The sequence below is a fragment of the Metopolophium dirhodum genome, chromosome 9 (assembly GCF_019925205.1).
Source record: "Metopolophium dirhodum isolate CAU chromosome 9, ASM1992520v1, whole genome shotgun sequence".
NCBI lineage: Eukaryota > Metazoa > Arthropoda > Insecta > Hemiptera > Aphididae > Metopolophium > Metopolophium dirhodum.
The window spans coordinates 16,127,958-16,143,478 of NC_083568.1; the positions used below are offsets into that span (position 1 = coordinate 16,127,958).

Here is a 15,521-nt window from a genome sequence, read left to right on the forward strand (position 1 = left end):
ATTGGCAATAACCACTGAGCTACTGTTACCACAACTGTGTGATATCATATTCTTTTATCGCTATCGCGGGATATCTTGAAATTTGCAATTATCGATAAAAATGTAAATAAAATATTAAAATATTATCATAGACCTATAGGTCTATGAATATTTTAATAGGTATTCTCACCTATATTGGCTAGGTATAATGTATATTAATTTATGTTTACTGTTGTACGTTTTGAGGTGATTTAGTATTTACTGATTTTATTTTTTCTACACTTCCAAGTCTTAGTTTATTCCTTCCTTCCGAGTTAACAGATGCATTAGTATAAGAACGCCATACGTGTACGTGCATAAAATTACCTACGATGGAAGAAGACAGAGACAAGTCGCCGGAAGACAGTATCCCTTTAGCAGACGATGACCCTCAAGGTATGTTTTTTTGAACTGAAGATTTGCTAATTGTTACTACTTTGATCCCGCATTGATGTGTGCTTCAATTTTAAATTATTATCACAGCCATTATCCATGATGATCAGGACATATCTCAATGTTCCGATGTCATTGTGCGCAATCAAAGTATGGATTCATTACAGTCGTCGTTTACAAATGGTAGTAATAGTCCAAGCAGAAACAGTGAGTGTTCCATGTATATTATAGGGTTGCCATTTGTTCTGATTTCACTGGAACAATACCACTTTCTAAAAATTAGTCCCTTGTTTTAATCTTTATCTACTCTACAACCAAATTATGTTTTTGTTGAAATCATTGGTGTTTTAGTAAGTTTATTTGTAAAAATCACAGTAATCAAGTAAGGTACTAGGCTATGTTGTTTTATTTCTATTAACTATATGACAGATGAGTTATAGATGTCATTCAGACTAGTGTCCTGAAATTTAATTTTGAATGAATGGCAATCCTTGTTTACCAATATTCAACCTTAAGTAGATTATTCAAAGTTCAATTATTTATACTACACTATCAGTCTAAATATTTGTTTGCCTGCTGCTTTTATAGGTTTAGATCGTGATATGAGTCCTGATGAATTAGAAGAAAAAGCCAGACTTATTACACAAGTTTTAGAACTACAAAACACATTAGATGGTAAACACGATTTGCATATAATATTTTAGTACATAACATAGAAAAATTGAAATGAGTACATAATTAAGGTTTATTAAATATAAAATAATTTTTTTAGATTTATCTCAACGTGTAGATAGTGTAAAAGAAGAAAATTTGAAACTACGATCTGAAAATCAAGTTCTTGGCCAATATATTGAAAATCTTATGTCTGCATCTAGTGTATTTCAGACTACTTCTCCAAGAGTGAAAAAGAAATGAAAAATAGATTATATTATTTTTATTTGCTGCCATAAACAATGCAAATTAATTTAACTTAAATGAATACAATACGCACAGCTTTATCATCTATTTTAACCTCAATTCAACATACATACAACTACAATTCAACTACATACAACAAAAAGTTATTAATTTAGTCTCACTATTTAATGTATAAAATCTAAGTAAATTTTTTGTTTTTTTAATACAGTTATACTAGACTATTTGTTAAAACTAATAATTTATTGAAAAAGTTCATTTTTTATCTTATTTCTACAATATCTAATCTACTTTGTGAGAATAATTTACAACAAAAGAAAATTGTATAAAGTGTTTCTATTTTATTTATGTTAAACATATTGTTTTATTTTGAATTATTTTTAGTTTATAACACATTCCATTCATATTATATATTAATATATTATTCAGTATATTGTTATGAAAATTATAATTTAATTTTTTTTTAATTTCTTATTATTAAATATGTACAAATAGCGTAAGCTATTAAAAATAAAGTATGTATCTCATTATCAGTATTTAACTAATTTAATTAAAATGTAGGTATTTACTCAAAATTTTAGATTATTGCTTTAGTTTTTTATTTTAACTTATTATAATTGTTATTATTTGAAATTATAGAGTTTTGATTTCAATTTAAACATCTTTTATTTAATATTGTCTTATTTGTCCATGATATACTGATGACTATAATACTCTATTCAAAAAGACAACTATCTGTTTTTACTTTGGCACATCAAGAACCACACGATAATGCTGACACCAGTTAAATGGTGGTGTACTGGATGAAAATTGCTAGTTGTTGCTAACTGTTAACTCTCTTTTAAAACTAATACAAATACAAAACAAAATAATGCAATGCATATTTTTCTATTTAAAAAAAAAAATTGTATTTATTTATTTTAATAACTTAATGAGGAATCTTTCAACACAAAGTAAATATACTGACTAGTTTAATAATACTTAAAGTAGTAACATTATAACACTAGCTTAGCATATATTGCATTGGCTTTAAAGTGCTTAGACTTCTTCACAATAAATAACTATTATTGTTTAATACTGTTTTCATATTATAAATATATAAAATAATGTTTTACCTGTATTGTGTGCTATATAAAATAAAATTTTACTTAAAAATAAATATTATGAATTTCAAAAAAAAACTTGACTTAAAGTTTACTACAGTATCATATAGTATTTATATATAAATGTTCTATAAAATATAATAAATAGCCAATAGGTATATTATAATATATAGGTACCTATTGGTATATTTTATTCTATAATATTATAATTGTATTTAAAAAAAATTGAAGAATGTATTATGAATATTACTTATACAACAATTGTTAAAAAATGTGTAGCATGTTGTCCTCTTTTAGTTGTTGGACCTAATTTTATTTTGCCATTTTTTTTTATAGCCACATACCATTTTTTTTTTTGATATTTCAAAGATAGGTATGCGCTGTAAGGACCTTCTGGTTGTTCGATGAAAATTGTTGAATTATTTTTAGGATCAGCCTAAAAATTAATAGAAAATAAATAAATTAAAAATATTTAAATAAAACTATTAGATAGTATTCCCACTTCTCCATAAAGAAGTCCATCTTTGTTCATAGCCAAAAACAAATTGGCTTCGACTCCTCTAATACGAACATGACCAGGAGACATTGATGTGAATTCCATTATACAATGGCTGTCTGTATCATCATCAGAACTGGATACTTTTCCATTTTGAAGTATTAAAATATTATACCCATGTCTGCAGTTCAATTTCATCCTGCGGCCATAATGTTTGATCACACGTCTGTCGACAATTACGGATTTTTGATTCTTTTGATGGTGTTCATTACCCAACAAGTGACTAACATAAATCACACAATTCAAACAATTTATTAATTTTTTTTAACATTGTTAAAAAATGTATTAACCTCTTGGACGCTGCAACATCGCATGTTGATGTTTGAGATATTTCTTCTTCTTGATCCATGAAAAATGTGTTCAAAATCAAATAAAATTATTGTGATACCTACTAAAAAACTGTGTTGTTTTTCAACAATTTTTTTATTAACATAGCCAGATATGCCCAAGTATACAGCAGGATTCACTAAAAAAAAATATTAACTACCTACATGTCTACATTATATATTATGTTTATGTGCAATAAGTCATAAGAGGCAATAGCAAATGAGGCATGTGTGGGTTTGATGTGGGCAGACCATTAACAATCTAAATTTAAGTTTGTATTTTTACCTTTAACCCCTCCATAACCTATTATAATATGTAATATGCTATATACCATATATGATATTACAGATTGTAGTAAACACTAAACATAAAGTATGGTAGACTATAGTATATACTATATTATACAATCAAATAATTTATTTTATAGATTTTTGACAGATTAAATAAAGATATAAAGTAGTAGGTAGGTAGTTATATTCATGAATAAAACATAGTTAGGAAGATATATAGGTATATAAATAACATTTTTTCTTTATTTAAATTTTAAACCAATAATTTATTGCAATTAGTTGCCCACTTACTTAACTTAAGAATATAGGTTATGGTATCTATCTACTCAAGAAATCCAAGGAATATTTCATTTCTGATGTACCTCTACAGGTTAGGTAGGTAGATACAGAAAATGTTAATCTAACTTAATACAAGACTACACGGGGCACAGACACTTTTTATAGTTCATATTTTCTCAGATTTTTCACTAAGTACCTACTCTTTACTTTTGTAAATACCTACTATTGGAGAACTTATCATAAGATCCAAAAATATAACGCTATTTTATTGTTTAGAAAATTCAAAGCTTAATGTCATATGATTAGTTCCATAGATAGGTAGCTAATCCTGTACACATTTTTATAAATTTCAATTTGTGCTTGCAACAATACGGCATATAAGTTTAAGATATCTACCAACCATTAAAGAATCCAACATACGCATAATCTAAACTTTTTGATCTATCAAGTTCTGAATTTTAACGAGTGCCCTTACTTTATACTTAAAATGCTTAACAGAAATCTTAGACACATTTAGACTTACACATTAATACATTATATTTGAATATTATGCTTCCTTATATCCAGTGATGTTCATCAAATTAGTTGAGGGTATAACACATCAATACTATAAACTGCCCAACAATATTTTAACAATTTCAATGAAAAAGTTTAGGATAATAAGGTATTAGCCATTAGGGTGCTAAAAAGTCTTCCAAAAGCCATTATTTACATTAAGTTCTAGACTATCACCTTGGTACAATAAGGGTCGAGGGAGGAGTGTTATTGATAACAAACAAATTTTCATTTGTTTCAAAAAATAAATCTCGCTACAAATAAATATATTACCCACCTAAATATATTTTTTATTGGTCTTCAATTAAGACAAAAGTCACATGACACCCACTACAAAAACAATAATAGTTATTTCTTTTAAAAAATTAAGCGAGACTTGAGAATATTATACGCAGACGCTAGACATGCAGTCTACTGTGTACCGGGGGTGGCCAAACTTTTTTGATTAAGATCTACTGAGGGTATATTTTAGGATCGACTTATACATATAGTATAGGTGTGGCATAGGTCATAAGTCATAATTTATAAGAATATTGTTGAATATATTACTGCGGGCTGCGTGTTATTTCAGAGATGGTATTCTTCAGTGAACATTTGCCAACTGGGAACGATAGGTAGGTATATATTCATCATATTAAATAAAGTGAAATGTGTTAATGTTGCAGTGTTTCGAAGATCAAGTTTTAAAGCAGGTTTAGCTACGCTCAACTTTTTTAATTTTACTGTTAACAACTTCCACAATAAGTTTTTATGATTGTCTGAAGTTAGAATTTTGACAAAATTCATCAGTCTTGAAAATTTGTGAATTTTCAGTTAGAAATTAATAAAACATTTTCAAATGTAGGCAAAGAAAAGAAAATGACGAAAAATTGCAAATTATTTTGTAGTTAAAATGTATAAAATGATCAATTTTTTAGCTAAAGATTGAAAAATTAATCTGCGTGCAGTTCTTTAAAAAGGAATCCGTTCCTTTTGGAACTCGTTCCTTCCAAACACTGGCTTATATTAAATATATTATATTTTTAATAAAAAAAATGAGGTACTTAAGTAATTAGTGACTATATTACGTATAACTGATAAGTTTAAAAACGAAATTATTTTAGTAAAAAGTAAATATGGATAAACTATTTTAATATTTTAACTTATAATACTCACTATTATTTTTATTTTTTTATTGCATATTGTTATATTTCAAGTATTAATAATTAAGATATATATTTAGTAATGTTTTTAGTAGATATTAAATATTATTTTTTTTTTGTGTATCATTGGATTTGTCTAATTTATAAGCATTTTTAAATTTTAATTATTTACACGCTAATAAGTCTTAACTTATATAATAATTAAAATGGCATCAAGTAGCCAACGTACTACGACGTAACGATACGTGTAAATTAAATTACACGGTGTAATGTTCTTATCTTAATTGTGTTATTCTAATATTAAAAGTAACAACATAGGGTTGGTTCTGCCGATCGTACATTTAGTATGCCACGCGTGGGTCAATGATGGAAACAAATAGTGCGCTGACATCCCAACCGGCAACCGACCTTTTTGTTCTATCCCATAAGTCTAGGTTAACATACGAGTATATCAACTGATACCGGTAGTTTCAGCCAAAGAGTCGAGTGGCCTTTGCAATTCAAGATCCTTTCCTACATATTCGGCATTATTAACCTAACTATTTTACCTTCACACTTCTTCTTCCCCCTTCTCACACAACTATACATAAATTAGGACGGTTTTTGAATGGTAAAAACTCTAGCTCCTGTTATTATACGTTATAGTGGCTACTCCGCTATTTTAGATTCTGAGCGAAGCGATGAATGTATTGATTTTACAATGATGTGTGTTTTTTTTTTATTTTTTTTTTTATTTTTGTGTCTGTCATCACCTTTTAGGACAGTAAAAGTGCTTGGATTTTCTTCAACAGTAACTTTTCTGATAGGAAAGTGAATCTAGTTGGTACTTTGGGGGGTCAAAAGTAAACATTTCCCAGTAGTTTTCACAAGCGACGTGAAAAACAAAAGAAAAATTAAGGAAAAACGGAAATTTTTACGCAAAATCTGTTTTCAATTTTTTTAGTTTTTTTTTTCTATAAATATCAATAAAATTTTATCTGTTGAGTAAAAAAGCTTGAAAATTTAATAGAAGGCTCCTAGGTTATTGTTTCAAAGGCAGATGAAAAAAATTAAAAATCCTTAGTCACAGATTTTATTTATAAGCATTTAAAGTTCAAATTTTGACAAAATACGGAAAAATCACGAAAAATAGCAAATTATTTTGAGTTGAGAATTCATAAAAATTTTTCTTTTTAAATCTAAGATTTGAAAATGTAATATAAGATTACTCATAAGTTTGTCTACCTTTATCAAAAAAAAAATGTCTAGAAGAAACTTAAATTAAATTTTTATGAGCGTCTGAAATTTATATTTTTACAACATTTGATATTTACTCGATTTCTCATGTAACAATTTTCTTATTTTATTGTAATTAAAAAACGAATGACTGTAGATACTTGAAAATTTCATTGAATGTTTATATTAGCATTTTCTATACACCATAAAATTTTGAAAATATTTTGACTCTTTATGGACATTGTCAGTTTTCAATTTTTTTAGTTTTTTTTTTCTATAAATATCAATAAAATTGTTTTTGTTGGGTAAAAAAGCGTGAAAATTTAATATAAGGCTCCTGATATATCGTTCTAATAGCAGTTGAAAAATATTAAAAATAGATAGGCACAATTTTTTTTTATAAGCATTTAAAGTTCAAATTTTGACAACATTTATTAAATTTATAATTTATTAATTATTTTGTAGTTAAAAATGTATAATATGTTTAACTTTTATGGCTAAGGATTGAAAATTTAAAACAAGGCTCCACGTAAATAGGTTATATATAAATTACTTTATTCACAATAATATCATCAAATATACTTGGTAATATCATAGGCTGACTGACCGTTTTCGCTCAGAATCGTTTTTCTTATACAATGATTTTATATCATTGAATTCAAATTTAACACCATCCATTGCAGTGACCCACTTTTAACCTACTGTACAGCAGAGCGACATCCACTTACCCAACTTTTTTTATAGTAAGCATTTTAAGAACAGATTTTTTTCAAAATTAGTCATTACCGCGAACATTTGCAAATCTATTTTTGGTTAAAAATGTAGAATGTAAGCCATGGTTTGTATCAGCTGACCTTGCGCCCCTCTCCCACACGACCAAATCATTTCATTGAATGTTATTATCACACAATGAACTTGTACTACCATGACTAAATAGGTATGTTCACAACTTCGTGATACGCATACCACCCTTGCCACGTTTATCGCGTAGTTCTCCGCTCCTATAATATTATATTGACATGATTGCCGACCAACGAAATGCGGAAAACTACGAGCAATGGTTTTGCGTGTAGAATAGTGGGGTGATGCGCAGACCGGACGAAAACTGGTTTTTTTGTAATTATACCTATTTATTAAGCCATGTTGAACAGTGATAAACCATATTATGAAAAATGTGAATACATAATAGTATAATACTACACTACTATAGTATAGTATAGTGTAATATAGTAAAATATAATATTATTTTCTTTTTAGTATTTTCATTCCATACATAATACATTTCCAACCAGAACCTCAAGTTATTACTTTATAAGTATATTATTGTTTCTTTTTTTTCATATATATTTTATACAATGAAAGTACTTTTAATTGGCTGTGGATTGACTTCTACAATAACTGCCTACTTGTTACGTACCCGTATACCAAATGTTCATTTGACATTATGGGACAAAGCCAGAGGCCCCGGTGGCCGCACTTCAGTCCGTCGTGGTCCCAACGGTACATTTGTTGACCTTGGTGCTCAATTCATTTCCACTGATGCATCAACATTATCAAAATACTCTGATATATACGAACCATTAATTTCCACAAAAACGTTAACACCTATGAATTGCAAAATCAAAGGGATAGCAGATTCTCACCACAAGCAACACTTTATTGCACCAAACGGTGCTAACTCATTAGTAAAATATTTTTTGAACTATGCTAATATAGATTGTACCAAATTTGAAAGGAGAGTTTGTGCAATTACACCTACAGGTAAAGTGACATGTATTTGTGGAAATGAAGAATCGTTTGATTTAATAGTTATAACAGCACCAGCACCACAAATTCTTCAAATGGATTGCCCAATGTCTCAATCGGTTCGCAGTGAACTTGAAAAAGTTATTTACAGTGCACGTTATACGTATAATATGTTTTATGAAAAGCCTGTACTAGAAATAGAATGGGACGTACAATTTATGGACGATGAAACATTCAGATATGTTTCTATAGAAAATAGAAAACGAGAACAATATAATTCACCAGATTGTGTTGTTTTCCATACAACCAAGGAATTTGGACAAAAACATATAAAAGGAACCACTGAGAGTATGTTTCAAATATTAAACGATAAAGTAAACAAATTATTTCCTGACTGGCCATTACCTGCATCAAGCAATGTTCATAAATGGTTGTATTCACAAGTCACAACTCCTTATAATAACAATCCTGGATGTATCTTACTAAATGAATCCATTCCAATTTTAGCTGGTGGAGATAGTTTCACCCAGTCAACATTCAATGGTTGTGTAGAATCGGCATTTAAAATTTGTGAGACTGTAGAAAATTTAAGGTCATAAACAAGTATACTCTTTTTTTTTTTTTTAATTATATTCAATAACAAGATGAAGAAATTTAAGTTATTATTAAAAATAATTATTTGTTGAAGCAGTTTTTTTTTTTTATTAAATCTAATTTGTAGAATCATCATCATCTATATTTAATTCATCTAAGTCATCATCCAGATCATCCAGATCTTCATCCACAAAAAGGTTTTCATTGATTGGGATCGTAGCTAAATCACAATCATTAAATCGATCCTGGGGTAACCGGGTACCAGTATCATCTACTTCACTTGCTTCCAATTCTAACGTTTCTAATTGAATTTCTCTAACCTATAAAAATTATAAATTACATAAATAGAATAAATAATAATATATCCAAGCAATTAAGTATAGATACAAATGTTCCAAACATCGTTTTAAAATGAATTTTCAAGGTTTAAATAAATATTAAATTTTATCTGAGGATAACAGAGTATACAATTATGTGTGAAATACTTTAAAACATTGGTAATTATCTGTTAATGCTCCGCCACTAAGTATCCATACATCAACAATATTTTATATAAAAATCTGTACTTCTCTATATCTTGATACCTTACATGTACGCAGATCTAGAACGTGCTCTATTTAGGGAAATATTTTCTATAATATTAGAAATTTATTGTACTATATTAGAATTATGTTGGTATGTTTTCAGCTTATCGTTATATTGTATGTGAAGTTTCAAGTGTACTTACATATAATAGTTTATTTATAACAAACGTTTCTAACTTATTTTAAAATTGTGTTAAAATTGAATTTTAAAAAGTTATTTATTGGAATATGCTGGCATTCAATTTTTTACAATAAAAACATACCATTAATCAAGTAAAATGTGTGACAATGGTCAAGAAATTACAATTGAAGGTTCATTTGGAAATTGTTATATTTGTATGTGTTTATTCACTTATGTGTAAGTATGAAATATTATATGTAGACTATTAATTCTATACAATAATATTATGGATGTCTAGTGACAAAGCAATTAGAAAAAAATTATGTACCAGAAAATAGTACTAATTATATCTAAAATGTAATAATACTAAGTTAAATCTGTTCCGTAGTAATGAGTAAAAAAAAAGTTTATGAATTAACAAATTGAATAAATGCCTGTTATCCATTTATAAGATTATATATACAGATCACTCAGTAATTGCTCTGTATACTGTGTTATTGAATTATTCAGAACATTTTAGTAGGCTTCCAACTTACTTTTACATTTCCATCAACGTCTTCATCTTCATCACGTATATAAGCATCAAATGCTTCTTCTCCATCATCCATTGAATCACCAATTGCCATCTCAGGATTGAACGAGAACATTTCACGACCAGAAAGCTAAAAAATTGTAAATAATTTATTTAATTAAAATCATAAAAACAATAAAAATAAATTACAAACCCCAATTTGTCTTCCAGCTTTATAGTCTGTTCGTTTCTTTTCTTCATCTTTAATTATCGCATCTTTCTTTTCTCTAACTTTACGTTTTTTCCAAGCTAAAAAGCTTTCTAAAGTCACTCTAGTAAATTTAACAGAATTCAATGCAGCTCTTTCTCTTTCTATTAAATCTTCTAATTGAATTTCATCCTTTTTGTCATCTTTTTTCTTGTCCTAAATATAATTAGTAAGTGATATAAAAATACAAATAATACTTAGATATCCTGCCATTTAATTTAAGTTTGTATTCTATATTGTACATAATAAACTCAAAACTAACCTTTTTAAGAACAAATCCTGGAGGCAATGCATGTCTATAAATACAAGAGGTACCATTTGGACATGACCAGAACCATCCATATTTACTTTTTTCAACCGCTTCCAAAAAAAACATGCAAATCTGAAATAGAAATATTGCATTAAAATGTAGATTTATACAGTATCAAAATGATTAAGTAACTAACAATATCAGTAGATGGATGTTTTTTATCAGTTTCTCCGTGTTTTTTGTCTACTACTTCTTTAAGTTTGTCTTCATCCCAGTTTTCCATAGTATCATTTTCTTCACCATCTCGCAGATCCACATACATACTTCTTTTTTCAGCTTTCTTTTCGGTAGCCAAATCATGAGAAAATTTACATTTTGATCCTTTAGCACATTGACCTTGTTTGAAAAATGCACATAGTACGGATTTTGGATCGGCACCTAATTAATTTGTTGTATAAAAAAATTGCTGGGATTATAAATAATACATAATATTTTATTCAAATTCATAAAATGGAGATTCAGACTAATTGATTTTTGTTTTATATTAAATTAAATATGGTACATCCAAATTGAAATTTTAAAAACAAAGTATTTTAGACTTAGACTTAATAATAAAATTATTAATGCTAAATTGTACTGAATAATAATGAAATAATAAACATTTGTACAACATTAAAATGCCTATGTTCTTATCATACTAGTTATTTTTTATTTGCTTCTGTCTTTACTAATCAAAAGATTAAATGCAATTTCTTATGGAGCAACAAAAATGATAAGTTGAACCGTAAAAAAGTATACTAGGTAAGTAAAAAGTTATAAATTGTTCAGGACTCAAATTGATGTTTAAAACTTTAAGCTAAACCTGAAGTTTTACCTTTTTCAACTTTTTGAACTGGTTTAAATATCAGCCCCAATTCATCTTTAGTCTTATCATCTTTTTTCTTGTCATCTGCTTTACGCACTAATCCACCAGATTTAACTTGTTTCTCAACTTGTTGAATAAATCTTTGTTGTTTGGCTCCTTTTTTATTTTTTAGGCCAAAAGTTTTATCCTGTAAACCAAGTAAGTAGGTAATTGATAAGAGTTTGAATAAACACTAGATTTTTAAAATTGTGAATAAAGTGAATATAAAATTTATTCTTACTTCAATAACTCTTTCTTTTTTCTTAGCATCGGCTTTTTTACTAGTTCCCTGAGCTTTCGGCTTAGGAGGCATTTTGTTAGTTTAAAAACAACCAAGTTTATATTAATTTATTGAACATAAATACATAAAAAATGTATTCGAGCTTTATATATTCAAAGAAAAAAAAATTGTACAATAGTTATAATATTTATAATAAGACTATCAAGTATAAAGTAGTATTAAGTTGTACGCATAGACCTATAAATTATAATAGATCTATGCTTGCAAAGTTGTAAGAACTACAATAATTAATAATATCAAGAATTTAAGTCTTATGAACAATAACCTCAAAAACAACAAATTATCGTAAAATACTCAGTGTGCCAAACACAATAAAAATACATAACATCAACCATTGATAAAATATAGTATTACCATAGATAATATCTTTGTTATTATTCGGAAAGAAGCACGGACCAATTTATCGGATTAATTTAGAATAATTTATCTATTCTGTGCACGGACTTTGGGCCAGTTTCACTATCTACTTTAAACTTCAATTAAAGTTAACCGGGGTATAATCGGCCGAATTTGCCCGGTTAAATATATGTTATCAGTCGATTAGGCGTAATCGAAGTTTAAAGTAGTGTTGGTGAAAGCTGCGGCCCTGAGATATGGATTGGAAACGATATGGTCGGCGGGGATCAGCCACGCAAAGGCGTAACTTAGCTGATAAGAACACTGTTCTTGAAGTTTTCATCACTACCGGTGGTTTTATTTAGCTACACAATTTGTATCTTAGTCCGTGTTTTATACAGAGGGCGCTGTGAACTCCAGGAACACATAGCGACCCCCCGCACTTTGTCTCTTGTACATACATTCGTGGCCGTGATAAGCTGCTCGTTTCCACTTTTCCAGTTCATTATATCTCCGTGGGAAGAAGTGAAGAACCGGCGTCTTAAATCGTTAATATTCGTGGACTGTGGTTGCACTAGGCCCGCCGAGTGAGCGAGTTTTTAGTTTTAGGATTTCTAAAATTCTAACGTCTGATTACAGTTTGCAGCCAGGGTACGGTTTAGTAATTCAATTCAATCATGTTTTCTACTTATTTCTCATAATTTACTGATCATTTATATTTTATCATAATATACAAATAATATTACGGCTAAACACTCTCTTCTTACCGGCCAATATTTTGAGTTGCCTACTGAGATTTTCTATATACTATTATTATAATTTATAATAGACATTGAAAATAAATATGAATCTAAACATGATCTGGACTCCTTGGTTCAATATATTATTCATTTTTTTTATGCATTTAGAATGTTTTATTTGTTCATAAATGTATTAAAAGCTAAGATTAAATGCTTAAAACTCAACTAATATTTACAAATTAATTATGTAAAATCTATGAATAATTTTAAGAAAATATAAACGTTTTACAGTTTTCTCACAGAAGTTCTCCTCTAAAATGAATGTGTAGGCACTAAAAATATTGTAACTGCAGACTGCTATCTTAAATCATGTATAATATAATGATAAAATATAAATAGCTACATAATAAACATGTTTTTCCATTGAATAACCTTTTAAATTAACATCAAACCAAAATAAGTATTAAGACTTGTGTTTCCTGATGCTTTGATGATATTTCATTAGCCATTATCCTGTAAGCAAAGTCTTAATAAGTTAAATTTATACAAAGGGAAACTTTTGACAATAATGAAACTAGTCATATAGGATTTTTTAGTAGTACTTAGAACTTACTTCAAACACTAAGGTTAAACTATTATTAATTCATTGACATTTTGTATTTGTTATATTTTATCGGTGTAATGGTTCTGGGAGACCAAATGTAATTTTTACGTTTATAGACATTTTTTATTTTACAAATCAAATTTATATCAAATTCAGAACTATTATTACAATCAATCTGTCTTAGTGGTATTTCTTCAAAAAAATATTAAATTATTAAACACTTAATATAGGCAATTTTATAAAGATAAAATAATTTATACAACACAATAAAATAAATATTATATTGCTTATATATTTACCTACATTTCAGTCTATACAACAAATAACTAATAACTTAAAGAACACCAAATATTGAATACATGTCATCATCAAAGAATGTAAAAAAGTTGAATTTTTTTAACTAAGTGTATTATGTTTTCTCATTTCCATCACCATTCCCTTTGTTTTTTTTGCTGTACACCTGTAAGAATATAGTAAGCCTTGTCTGTGTGTCTGATGCTCATTTGCTTATGTTTTTGAAAAGTTTTGCATAAATTGTATAATCGTTGATCCCTGGTAACAAAGTAACAATCCTTGCAACGCTTTCTTACTTTTCCAAAAACTTTGAAACCTCTAGAAGGTACTATAGTTAATCCAGAAACTGGTGGTGTATGTAACACTGATAATATTTGAGGAGCTCTGTAGTTTATTATTGCGGCTCTTTGGAATAAATTGCTTAAAAAATTCATTCTGAAACAGAAAATAAAAAATAATTAATTTTATAATATTAAAAACTGTTATTGTTTAAATAACTGAAACATTACAATTAACCAACCTCGATTCCTTGTTAGTCTTCCTTATTAACAATTTGTGAACTGTGAAGTAATTAATGAAGAAATTATTGCCATGCGATTTATAATTTACACGGCAAAAACTTTTTCTTATCAGTTATCATAATATCACAAAATTTGTGAAACAAAAAGTAGAGACCTTTTACGACAGACCCTGAGTTATTACCACGAACTATGATTGACTTGAGGCCACGAATTAAGGTATATCTTAATTTGTGCTTGAGGCTGATAGTACTATCTTAAATCGTGGGCTGAATACACGTTACCGCAATGGTTATATATAGTTATGACTTGCGGTAACCTCAATAGTTTACTTTGATAAGTGATTACGCCAAAATTTAAAGTCAAAATAAATGTATTTTTTGTTAGTAAAATTGTATAAAATATAAATAAAATAAATATTAGTTATTATTTTTTTTCATAAGTCGTTTGAAAAACTTTACTGGTTTTTAATTATTTTAACGCGTCCAATACAGTTAAAAAAAAAAAGGTGAGTAAGTGGATGTCGCTCTGCTGTACAGTAGGTTACAAGTGGGTCACTGTAATGGATGGTGTTAAATTCGAATTCAAATTTCAATGATATAATATTATTATATAAGAAAAACGGTTCTGAGCGAAAACGGTCAGTCAGCCTATGATATTACCACAGAATATATGAAATATATTCTGTGATATTACCAAGTATATTTGATGGTATTATTGTGAATAAAGTAATTTATATATAACCTATTTACGTGGAACCTTGTTTTACATTTTCAATCCTTAGCTATAAAAGTTAAACATTTTATAAATTTTTAACTACAAAATAATTATTAAATTTTGTCAAAACTAGAACTTTAAATGCTTATAAAAAAAATTGTGCCTATGTATTTTTAATTTTTTTTCAACTGGTATTGTAACATTATATCAGGAGCCTTGCATTAAATTGTCACGCTTTTT

The 15,521-nt window shown here is 27.9% G+C and overlaps 4 protein-coding genes across 5 annotated transcripts; 2 read left to right on the forward strand and 2 right to left on the reverse strand.

Moving 5' to 3' along the window:
• The first annotated feature begins 76 nt into the window (after positions 1-76).
• On the forward strand, positions 77-2,223 carry LOC132951913 (short coiled-coil protein A). Its single transcript, XM_061023975.1, has 4 exons — positions 77-414; positions 502-618; positions 1,000-1,086; positions 1,184-2,223. Exons 1-4 carry the CDS (start codon positions 351-353, stop codon positions 1,324-1,326), a joined length of 411 nt encoding a protein of 136 aa, XP_060879958.1. The 5' UTR covers positions 77-350; the 3' UTR covers positions 1,327-2,223.
• Positions 2,224-2,247: 24 nt separating this feature from the next.
• On the reverse strand, positions 2,248-4,394 carry LOC132951911 (fibroblast growth factor 1-like). Of its 2 annotated transcripts, none has more exons than XM_061023972.1 (3): positions 3,276-4,394; positions 2,932-3,151; positions 2,248-2,865 (listed from the first exon to the last, which is right to left on the reverse strand). In XM_061023972.1, exons 1-3 carry the CDS (start codon positions 3,332-3,334, stop codon positions 2,680-2,682), a joined length of 465 nt encoding a protein of 154 aa, XP_060879955.1. In that variant the 5' UTR covers positions 3,335-4,394; the 3' UTR covers positions 2,248-2,679. The 2 variants fall into 2 exon arrangements, with proteins under 2 accessions (XP_060879955.1, XP_060879954.1); XM_061023971.1 differs by having other exon boundaries at positions 2,255-2,865; positions 2,932-3,208; positions 3,276-4,388.
• A 3,754-nt stretch (positions 4,395-8,148) lies between these two features.
• On the forward strand, positions 8,149-9,138 carry LOC132952487 (renalase-like). The gene has a single exon (XM_061024793.1). The coding sequence runs from the start codon at positions 8,149-8,151 to the stop codon at positions 9,136-9,138; it is 990 nt and encodes a 329-aa protein (XP_060880776.1).
• A 7-nt stretch (positions 9,139-9,145) lies between these two features.
• Positions 9,146-12,327, reverse strand: LOC132951885 (zinc finger CCCH domain-containing protein 15 homolog). The gene is made up of 7 exons (XM_061023922.1): positions 12,013-12,327; positions 11,742-11,919; positions 11,064-11,305; positions 10,880-10,999; positions 10,564-10,773; positions 10,375-10,500; positions 9,146-9,453 (listed from the first exon to the last, which is right to left on the reverse strand). The coding sequence occupies exons 1-7, from the start codon at positions 12,082-12,084 to the stop codon at positions 9,250-9,252; spliced, it is 1,152 nt and encodes a 383-aa protein (XP_060879905.1). The 5' UTR covers positions 12,085-12,327; the 3' UTR covers positions 9,146-9,249.
• Between the last annotated feature and the right edge of the window lie 3,194 nt (positions 12,328-15,521).